Source organism: Nerophis ophidion, linkage group LG11, assembly GCF_033978795.1.
Source record: "Nerophis ophidion isolate RoL-2023_Sa linkage group LG11, RoL_Noph_v1.0, whole genome shotgun sequence".
Taxonomy (NCBI): Eukaryota; Metazoa; Chordata; class Actinopteri; order Syngnathiformes; family Syngnathidae; genus Nerophis; species Nerophis ophidion.
Window position 1 is genome coordinate 33,162,157 of NC_084621.1, and position 11,852 is coordinate 33,174,008.

Sequence of the window (11,852 nt, forward strand, 5' to 3'; positions counted from 1 at the left end):
AATTATTGCACATATAACTTTTATTTCACTTACTCTTTTAATTATATATATATATGTATATATATATATATATATATATATATATATATATGCATATGTATATATGGTTCTTCATCATGTACACAGCTACTCCTCCTTTGTTTTTTTGTTGGTTCTGTTGACGTAATTTAGCTCATATCCTTCCAGATCAAAATCCATTCCATTTGTATAATCAATCCATGTTTCTCTGACAGCGATCACTTTGAAGGGTTCATTGAATTGTTCTAAAAAGTGCTTCATGTTGTTGTAATTTGCATAAGAGCTTCTGCTGTTAAAATTAATAATTGACAATTTATCACATTTGATGTTGCTATTATATTGTTCATCTGTATAATAAAAACAATTATTAATGATGTGGGAGAAGAAAATTTTATCTGGATTTACATCCTTATCAAAATCCTGTTTTTATGGTCTTTGTAGCGGAAGTTTTTCAGTTCCATATTTTGTTTCTCAACAATCTTTGATTGTCTTTCAATAATCTTTAGAAGTGTAGGTGGATGCACTACTGAATCTAGGTCTTCCTGTTTTGTGGTCCTTTGGAACATACAGTAGTAGTAGTGTTGATTTTGAATTTAAGTGCTTGTTTTCTGTCAGACTCAATTATCATCGTTGTTGTGGAAGCAGTGTCAACTTTAATATTTGTCCAGGTCCTTGATGTAGTAATAGACAGCAAGTACATCCATTCAGCTTGATGTAGATTTTACAGTTGGTGCTCTAAGTTCCCTGAATTATTTCCTGCTTTTTCAAGTCACAATTTTAGCATTACGTTTTGTGAGGTAGTCATTCATGTACACATTTGTACCCTTCAGCTTCTTTCCTTGTTTAAGCATTGCTATTGTAGATTTTCTGTTAACTAGTTTGACGAGGATGACCGAAGTGGTGGTGGTGTTGTTTCTCCCATTCAGTTGGATGCATGTTTCAATGTCCATCCATCCATCCTTTTTCTAGCGCTTATTCCCTTAGGGGTCGCGGGGAGCGCAGGTGCCTATTTCAGCTACAATCCGGCGGAAGGCGGTGTACACCCTGGACAAGACGCCACCTCTTCGCAGGCATGTTTCAATGTCCATCCATCCATCCTTTTTCTACCGCTTATTCCCTTAGGGGTCGCAGGAGGCGCTGGTGCCTATCTCAACTATAATCCGGCAGAAGGCGGTGTACACCCTGGACAAGACGCCACCTCTTCGCAGGCATGTTTCAATGTTATTAATTAAAAAAAAATTTCAAATTCCTTTAATTGCAAAAAGTTGACCACTTGCTGTTCTGCTCCGGCAACATCCATTTCATCTGGTTCGCCTACAGCTTTCGCGTAGGATGTTGGTTTAATTTGGTGCCCTGTCACAATGAAAACATTCATTCATTTATCCTAATCCATATCATCTACGATATTCCTCAGCATGTTGATGTTTTGTTTCACTGCACTAATTTCTTCTTGGATAATCTTCACTTTTTGATGCATTTCCTGAAAATCCCTTCTCATGTTATTATTCTGAATTTGCAGACTTTCTATATTTTCCTGCAGACTTCTCAGCTGTTCTTTGTTTTCTGATGTTGCTTTTCACAGATCTTCTTTATGTTTTGTTGTTTCTCTTTCCAGATCTGCTTGGTGATCTTTTTTAAATTCTCTTATTTCTCTTTCAAGGTCTGATTTGGGATTTGCTTTAAGTACTCTTATTACTATTTCCATGTCTGCTATGTGATCTAATCTTGCATTTTTATGTCATTGACTATTATTTGTAGCATCAACTTTTGCTTCCCATCGTGTCCTATATGCAACATCAAGTCTTGATTCCCTTTGTGTCCTGTGTCCAGAGACTCATTTGATTCAGATGACACCGAAGTCTTCGGGATTCAAGTTTTTCTTCTAGATTTTGATATCGCAGCCGCTCGCTAACGTCGGTGTCTCTTTAGCAGCTTGTATCAGCTCGCTAAAGGCAGTTGCTTCTTTAGCGATTTGCAGCACTTTTAAAATGTCTATGTCCACAATTTCGTACCTTGCGCCGTTCAGAGATCAACTTGAGGTGTCAGTCTGTCAACTTACATCACTCAGTGTCGTCAGAAGAAATTTAAAACAGCTTCAAACCCTTTGCGTAGCTTTTGGTTGCTAAGCAACCGCTTTGCATTGAAATGTATCAATACTAATACCTATAACTCTAATGTGCTAACACAAAGCTAAGACAAAGGCAGATGTTCCTTTAAACATACAATTGAACCAGTTTTTGTCGACTTAAGCTGTAGTCGATATATCCAAAACTAAAACTATAGCCGGGCTTCACGGTGGCAGAGGGGTTAGTGCGTCTGCCTCACAATACGAAGGTCCTGCAGTCCTGGGTTCAAATCCAGGCTCGGGATCTTTCTGTGTGGAGTTTGCATGTCCTCCCCGTGAATGTGTGGGTTCCCTCCGGGTACTCCGGCTTCCTCCCACTTCCAAAGACATGCACCTGGGGATAGGTTGATTGGCAACACTAAATTGGCCCTAGTGTGTGAATGTGAGTGTGAATGTTGTCTGTCTATCTGTGTTGGCCCTGTGATGAGGTGGCGACTTGTCCAGGGTGTACCCCGCTTTCCGCCCGATTGTAGCTGAGATAGGCGCCAGTGCCCCCCGCGACCCCAAAAGGGAATAAGCGGTAGGAAATGGATGGATGGATAAAACTATAGCCATTGTTTGCACATTTGTTTGTGGCCGTGGTTAAACAAATAATGAAATTGAATGATAATAAAATTATTTTTTAAACAACGGCTGTTTGTTTCCTTGTTTTTTTATCAATTTGTGCATATTTTTATTTAGACGATTCTCATAAGGTGGCAACTTGTCCAGGGTGTACGCTGCCTTTCGCCCGAGTGCAATTGGAATAGGCTGCTGCCCCGCAATCCCTAAAGGGACAATCGGTACAAAAAAGGATGGACGGATGGATGTTTTCATATGACATTCTATACTCTTATCCATCAGACCTGCTGTACTGTTGTTGACTACAATGACAAAGCATTTGCATACGTGCAAATGTTTATTTAGGTGGTTAAAAATATAAAAATGTATATTTAATGGTTGCAATTTGTTAGTTGCTGTGGTAGAATCCAGGGTAATAGTGCCAGGCTTTTGTTTTGTAACCAACTGTGCAGTCAATAAAAAGTCACTGGTTGCATGTTTTAATGCTATGTGTGTAATTACTGTATGTTGCCATAAACTGACACATTTTCCAAAGCCATTAAGCTTTGTCTCTCAAATTTTAATGTCGACAAAAGCGGCCGACCAGGTATGTTGACATTCAGGAATATTGTATCGCACGATATTCTAAAGTTTCCACCCCTACAGGCTGAAATCCATATTAATATACCTGAACCGTTCGGCTGGCATTTATGTGCTCTTGATGAAGGCGGTCCCATTGCTGGCTATGTTGATACTGCAAAGATGAAGCAAAAATCCTCAGACACGATCAGATTTTTCGGATGTGAGACTGCAACTGTATGCGGCATTAAGGCCAACCTTAAGCACGTTGTTGTGGTGTTTCTGCAGCCTCTCCAGGTCGGTGGGTAGAGCCACTTTAATGAACTTGTGGATGGGGGCCTCCAGGCGTCTCAGGGTCAGTTTTGTCGCCTCCTCCGCCATTGGAACTTGTGCCAACGTGACGCACCAGCCGTGCTTGATCTCTGCAGAGGTCAGAATAATTTATCCAGGAGTATGTTTGGCAAAACAAATTACACACTTCCCCTTTTGCTGTTTTCAAATCCTATAGGGCATGGATTTTACTTTATGTATAACTTCCTATACATGTTATGAGGATATACTCATAGTGAGAATCCCCACATGAATGATAAAACAAACTACTAACATTGATAAGCTTTGTCTCACTTTGCATTTTGAGTGCACAATTGTGTTCACACTGAGAAGCACAACAAAATGAATTGGGCCAACAGTACCCAGATGTTGTACTCAAAAGCGCCCCCAACGGTTAGGAAAATGGATGGATGGATGGTTAGAGTGCGGTTAAAGGGGAATTGCATTTTTTTCTTTCTAAACTTTTTCCTATAATTCACAATCCCTATGTAAGACAAAAACAAATGTGATCTTATTTTTGCATTCTAATTAGTTAAATATGGCAGGTAAGAGGTGGTTAAAATGCAGCTAATGGAATACACTACTCTGCCCATGAAGCCCTTTTAAAAAACAATTTAAAAACTGCCAACAATACTCCATTTACATCTCTTTAACTGAATATTAACCAAGTATTAGCGATATTGTTATTTGAAGTGCTAAGGCAGATTAACAATTTTTAGCGGTGCCGTGATCACAAAGCGCTACCTATTTTATGCAGCTATTGACATACAGAGCTGCTGCTGCTTTGCCTCGAAATTGGCAAAACCTAAATCTAGATTATAAATCATGCCTCTCACCAGAATAGTAAAAGGTTGTGGCCAGAAACCGAGAAGTTGGTCAACTTTGACATCCCATTTACACCCGGGATGGCAAGAAAGACACGAAAAGAAGCTCTTTGGTAGCAACTTTTTTTTTAAACCTGGGGTAGGATTGTAATTAATTCTTCATTTAAATGGGAATATATGAACACCCCATTAGTCCACATGCCATTGAAAGCATACATTGTACAGTAAGTGATTGATTTGTCATGTTCGTAGTTTGCATTTTAACATGCAGACTCTAAAAGTCGTAGTTCATCCTCTGTATAGTCAGGCTCAAATTTAGAAGGTTCTGGATCCTTGTTTGTTCCAAAGTTGAAGTCTGTCATGATTTGTAGTTGTTGTTATTGAAGGGAAAAGCGAACATTGTAGTGCGCCTGTGAAATTACTCAACAGCGGTATGCTTACAATGAGCAAAATACGTAAATATTACATGTTAGTATGAAGGGAAAAGCAAACGTTTGAAATAAACTGAAACTGAACTGAACCGGTGGAGCCAAATTTAATCCCGATCCAATCCATCCATCCATCCATTTTTTACCGCTTATTCCCTTTGGGGTCGCGGGGGGCGCTGGTGCCTATCTCAGCTACAATCGGGCGGAAGGCGGGGTACACCCAGGACAAGTCGCCACCTCATCACAGGGCCAACACAAATAGACAGACAACATTCACACTCACATTCACACACTAGGGCCAATTTAGTGTTGCCAATCAACCTATCCCCAGGTGCATGGCTTTGGAAGTGGGAGGAAGCCGGAGTACCCGGAGGGAACCCACACATTCACGGGGAGGACATGCAAACTCCACACAGAAAGATCCCGAGCCTGGATTTGAACCCAGGACTGCAGGACCTTCGTATTGTGAGGCAGACGCACTAACCCCTCTGCCACCGTGAAGCCCGGCTATAGTTTAAGTTTTGGATATATCGACTACAGCTTAAGTCGACAAAAACTGGTTCAATTGTATGTTTAAAGGAACATACAATTGAACATAAAGTACACTTTGGACAAGTCGCCACCTCATCGCAGGGCCAACACAGATAGACAGACAACATTCACACTCACATTCACACACTAGGGCCAATTTAGTGTTGCCAATCAACCTATCCCCAGGTGCATGTCTTTGGAGGTGGGAGGAAGCCGGAGTACCCGGAGGGAACCCACGCATGCAAACTCCACACAGAAAAATCCCGAGCCTGGGATTGAACCCAAGACTACTCAGGACCTTCGTATTGTGAGGCAGACGCACAAACCCCTCTTCCACCGTGAAGCCCCGGATCCAATCTAGATTACGCATTTGCCAACAATTTAAATTTCAGATGGAATATCGCATTTTGCATGTTCAGACGCTTCTGTGAAATCTTATCGGGTCAGGTCATCATTAGTAAGGCTTATAAAAGAACCAAAAACTGTAGCTAAAAGATGAGAACGTTTGATTCTCATCCAAATTGTTATCTAGAACCAAAGGAACAACACTCCTTCTTACAAATAGCGTTTCAAGCCATAAAATACAAGATCAAATAGGTAGACTTGTACACAGCTGGACTGGACACCACCTTAAATTCACATGCTGTCATTCTAAATCAGTGGTTCTTAACCTGGGTTCGATTGAACCCTAGGGGTTCGGTGAGTCGGGCTTAGGGGTTCGGCGGAGGTCAAGACACACCCGACTCATCGTGTAAATAAAAACTTCTCCCTATCGGTCTATTACGGATACGCCAACAGCAGAAGTCACACTGATTTGCAGGTGTGTAATTTGTTTTGAGTTCATGCACTGTGTTGGTTTTGTTCTTTGAACAAGGTGTTCATGCACGGTTCATTTTCTGCACCAGTAAAAAACCATGGAAACACTTTAGTATGGGGAACATATTTACCGTTAATTAGTTGGTTATGAACATGCAAATTAGTAACATATTGGCCCTATTAAGTACTTAGGGACAGCGTGGCGAAGTTGGTAGAGTGGCTGTGCCAGTAATCTGAGGGTTACTGGTTCAATCCCCACTTTATACCATCCCAGTCACGTCCGTTGTGTCCTTGAGCAAGACACTTCACCCTTGCTCCTGATGGGTCCTGGTTAGCGCCTTGCATGGCAGCTCCTGCCATCAGTGTGTGACTGTGTGTGTAAATGGGTGAATGTGGAAAAACTGTCAAAGCGCTTTGGGCTCCTTAAAAAGGGGTAAAAAAGCGCTATACAAGTACAACCATTTACCATTTTTACTTACTAATGCCTTATTCGGCATTGCCTTATTATGACCCTAATCCTCTAACCCTGGCCCTAACCAAATATCTCTAAATTAAGTCTTTGTTACTTAGAATATGTTCCCCTAGTGTCCAAAAAACTCTAACTTAAGTCTTTGTTACTTAGAATATTTTCCCCATACTAAAGTGTTACCAACAACATAAAACTTTGTCTTGAATTTGAAAAAAAAAAAAACATTTTATTTTTCACTAAAGAAGGGTTCGGTGAATTTGCATATGAAACTGGTGGGGTTCGGTACCTCCAACAAGGTCAAGAACCACTATTCTAAATAGTAAGATTTTGTTCACCAAACCAGGGACATAAATATCGTTTGGAAATGAAGATAAGATAAATGACGTTTAATAGTTCGTTAATAATAATATTTATAATATTTTTTTAAATCATATTTAATTAAAAATATAAACGTTTACGAAGCTACTCTAATAGATAAGCGAGCTCACAACACAAGAAGACTCTAACCTAAAATACTGACTCTTACAGAACATAAGGTCACACTTACCTTATGAAGAATATTTTACCTCCCCAATAATTAAGTTTCACCTTTACATGCTGTATTGAAAAAAGCCATTAGTGACTGTGTGGTACATTTCTTGAAAAGTGTTATTTGTAAACAACGGAAGAGGGCGTTGGCGGACTCGTCCGACCTAAAACAGCGGTGACGCCAACTAAGGTTCCGCATGACAACCGAGTAATACGTATTAAGGAATACATACGACACCCTCATAATAAACACAACTTATGCTGCTTATCAAATTAATCTGCATATTGTGGAATTGACAGGCAAGCTGATATAAAATTGATTCATTATCATTACATGTATAACTTCACGAAAAAGATGTACTGTGAAACATTATATTTATTGAGAAAAGTATTGTATACTGATAAAATTGCATAATTAAGGAAGGCATGTGAAGTAATACTTTAAACTACATCTTGAACCTTTTTTTCTTCTTTTGTTATATTTGTTTTTTTGAGACAAAGATTATTTGTTTGCATTCAATATTTGTATGCTTACTATGGTATATTATTTTTACATCAATCCATTTTCTACCGCTTATTTCCTTTGGGGTCGCTGGAGCCTATCTCAGCTACAATTGGGCGGAAGGCGCTCTACACCCTGGACAAGTCGCCACCTCATCGCAGGGCCAACACAGATAGACAACATTCACACTCACATTCACACACTAGGGCCAATTTAGTGTTTTCATTTATAATTTATTTGATCACTGTCCTGTTACAAAGAACAACGAAATTGAATAAAATTTCTATGGTATGAAAAGGAGTAGGATTAAATAAGCTCTGCTTCTTCGTACTCCTTTTCGGATGTGGTGTAATGAAACAACTGGAAATATCTGGTGCATTACATTGTAGCGTATGAATGTTCAAAATACACAAACTGAACTGAACTGAACCTTTGACACGGGCAAAATCGCACTTGTTGCCTGTTGCCGCTTCTTAAAATTTGAAATATCCATCCATTTTTTGTTACCGCTTGTCCCTCTAGGAGTCGCAGGGGTGCTGGAGCCTATCACAGCTCCATTTCAATGAGATATAATCCTTCAGAAATGTTTTAAGCAATCGGTCAGTCAAAAAAACTTTATTTATATAGCACTTTTCATGCACATGCCCCATTGACATTTACAATAGAGCATGGCACTGAGAATTGAGGAAAAACGTCACCTTAGAGGGGTCCACACTGGAGAAAATTAACACCACTTAAAAAAGAGAGAGAGAAAAAACAATAGTTTGAGATATATTGTAAAATATATGCAAAAAAATATACATTAATAAACTAATAACATGGCAGCGAGATAACAATAGTATAAAAATAACACTGCACAACACTATATATATATATATATATATATATATATATATATATATATATATATAAATGTTTATATATATATATATATATATATATATATATATATATATATATATATATATATAAATGTTTATATTTATATATATATATATATGTATGGGGCTTCAAGGTGGCAGAGGGGTTAGTGCGTCTGCCTCACAATACTAAGGTCCTGCAGTCCTGGGTTCAAATCCAGGCTCGGGATCTTTCTGTGTGGAGTTTGCATGTCCTCCCCGTGAATGCTCCGGGTACTCCGGCTTCCTCCCACTTCCAAAGACATGCACCTGGGCATAGGTTGATTGGCAACACTAGAGTGGCCCTAGTGTGTGAATGTGAGTGTGAATGTTGTCTGTCTATCTGTGTTGGCCCTGCGATGAGGTGGCGACTTGTCCAGGGTGTACCCCGCCTTCCGCCCGATTGTAGCTGAGATAGGCGCCAGCGCCCCCCGTGACCCCAAAAGGGAATAAGCGGTAGAAAATGGATGGATATATATGTATATGTATATATACACATATATATATACACATTAATACACACACACATAAATATATATATACACACACACGCACACACGCACGCGCACACACACACACACAGTGAAGAGGAGTTAGTGCGTCTGCCTCACAATACGAAGGTCCTGAGTAGTCCTGGGTTCAATCCCGGGCTCAGGATCTGTCTGTGTTGCGTTTGCATGTGTAGACTTCTCCTACTCACAGTTCCCACAGATATACGCTGGACGCCAGTTGCTCAGGGTTGACAGGGTTTTTAATAAATGTTTTTTGTCAATTTTCATGCTCTTTCTCTCTCTCCACTTTTCAGTCCCTCCGAAATCCTCACCTCCTCCGCTGACCGCTCACTGTTAAAGACACCAGTTGATTAAATTCATGCGTACCACCTGCCAGCTGTATCTCGCCGTCCCGCCTATGCCGCGCCCCCGTCTGAGGGTGCGCTGTCTCCAGCAGCCCAAACGGGGTCGCTGACCTTTACACCTGCAGTGTGCTTATCACAACCTCCCTCCACATACCTCCACCGCCAGACTTAGGCGGGGGCGTCGTCCAGCCGCACCTACCCCCCTCCCCCACCCCTCACCTGAGCGCAGGAGAATAAGTCCCCCACGGCCATCTGCGCTCCCGGCCTATGGATCACTCTGAAATTGTAAGGTTGTAAAGCGAGACACCACCAGGTGATCCGCGCGTTGGCATCTTTCATGCCGTGGAACCACTGGATCGGCATGTGGTCCGAGCAGAGGCTGAATGGATAGTAGTACCGGAGGGCACCGACCGCCCACCGGATGGCGAGGCACTCCTTCTCCACCATGCTGTATCTGGCCTCCCTTTCCGAAAGTTTCCTGCTGATATACAGGACCGGATGGTCGGTGCCCCCCCCAGCTGCTGAGATAAAACGGCTCCCAGTCCTCTGCCCGACGCATCTGCCCGCAAACAAAACGGGATAGTAAAATCAGGCATGTGCAGTACCGGGTCCTCGCGAAATGCTTTCCTTACCTTCTCGATTGCCTGCTGTCACTGCTCCGTCCACTGGACCAGATCTGGGGCACCTTTCCGGGTGAGGTCAGTTAATGGGCTCGTCAGGTCCGCAAACCGGGAGATAAACCTCCGGTAGTAGCCCACCAGTCCCAAAAACTGCCTCACCTCCTTTTTCGTCTTCGGGGTCGGGCAGGCCGCAACTGCTGCGGTTTTATCCACCTGAGGCCGCACCTGGCCTTCCCCCAAGTGGTACCCCAGATACTGTACCTCCCTCCGGCCAACCGCGCACTTCGCCGGGTTGGCGGTGAGCCCCGTCCGCCTCAGGGACTCGAGTATCGCCCCCACTCTCTGCATATGCTCCACCCAGCTGTTCCCCTGGATGATGACGTCATCCAGATAGGCGGCGGCATATGCAGCGTGGGGTCGCAGCACCCGGTCCATGAGTCTCTGAAATGTGGCGGGCAAACCAAACTAGCACACGGAAGGGTCACAAATTGGTATAACCTTTCCAGAGTAGAGAATGACGTTTTTTCCTTGGACTCTGGAGACAAGGGAATCTGCCAGTAGCCCTTAGTCAAATCCAGTGTCGTAAAAAAACGAGTAATGCCCAACCGGTCCAGGAGCTCGTCGACCCGGGGCATTGGATAGGCGTCAAAACGTGACACATCATTCACCTTGCGGTAGTCTACACGGAACCGCACAGACCCATCTTTCTTCCCTACCAGAACTATGGGGCTGCACCATGCACTGTGGGGCTCTTCTATCACTCCCAATTCCAGCATGGCTTTTAATTCTTCCCGGACTACTTTGCGTTTGTGTTCGGCCAGCCTATAGGGGCGGGACCTCACCGTCACACCTGGGCTGGTCCCATGTGATGCTGGGTGAGAGTCGTGCAGCCTGGCTGGGGGGAGAACACGTCAGCAAAATGTTGCTGCAATTTGGCCACGTCTGCTTTCTGGGACAGCGTAATATGTTTATCACAGCGGAGAGGGGAGGGCCGGGGAAGGGGGGAACCTCCGGCCCCAGCTCCTCGCTCTCCGCTATCGGCGTCACCATGGAGACAGGCTCCGCTTCCCTCCAACCTTTTAGTAGGTTGAGGTGGTATATTTGTGTTGCCCCGCCGCAGTCAGACCGCCTGACCTCGTAATCCACGTAGCCTACTCGTCGTGTGACCACAAAGGGTCCTTGCCACTTGGCGAGTAATTTGGAGCTGGATGTTGGGAGTAATACAAGTACTTTCTCTCCCAGTGAAAATTGTCTGAGTTGCGCCCCCCTGTTATACAGGCGCTGTTGACGTTCTTGGGCTTGGAGCAAATTCTCACATGACAAGTGCCCTAATGTGTGGACTTTTGCTCTCAAGTCCATGACGTACTGAATTTCGTTTTTACTGGGGCTTGGACCTTCCTCCCAGCTTTCTTTAACTAGGTCCAGTACCCCACGCGGTTTCCGGCCGAACAATAGATCAAATGGAGAAAATCCTGTTGAGGCCTGGGGAACCTCCCGCACTGCAAATAACAGGGGATCCAACTATTTATGCCAATTTGATTTGTCCTCGTGTAAGAACTTCTGGATCATGGATTTCAAAGTTCTATTCATCCGCTCCACCAACCCATCTGTCTGTGGGTGGTAAACGCTAGTCCGAATAGATTTGATCCCCAATAAACCGTACAGCTCCTTTAACGTGCGTGACATGAAGGACGTGCCCTGGTCAGTTAGAATCTCTTTCGGGAATCCAACTCGGGAGATAACTTGAAACAGTGCCTATGCGACACTCTTTGCAGAGATGGAGCGCA

At 43.0% G+C, this 11,852-nt stretch overlaps 1 protein-coding gene across 3 annotated transcripts in view; it reads right to left on the reverse strand.

Annotated features, from left to right (window-relative positions):
• stx17 (syntaxin 17) overlaps nt 1–7,362 on the reverse strand; it is a 47,265-nt gene extending 39,903 nt beyond the window's left edge. For all 3 annotated transcript variants that reach the window (XM_061915696.1, XM_061915695.1, XM_061915694.1), the window contains exons 1-3: nt 7,208–7,362; nt 3,521–3,684; nt 3,372–3,437 (exon numbers count right to left, since the gene is read on the reverse strand). In XM_061915696.1, the coding sequence (XP_061771680.1) occupies nt 3,372–3,437; nt 3,521–3,643 (189 nt within the window). In that variant the 5' untranslated portion in view covers nt 3,644–3,684; nt 7,208–7,362. The remainder of the gene's footprint in view (nt 1–3,371; nt 3,438–3,520; nt 3,685–7,207) is intronic.
• Between the last annotated feature and the right edge of the window lie 4,490 nt (nt 7,363–11,852).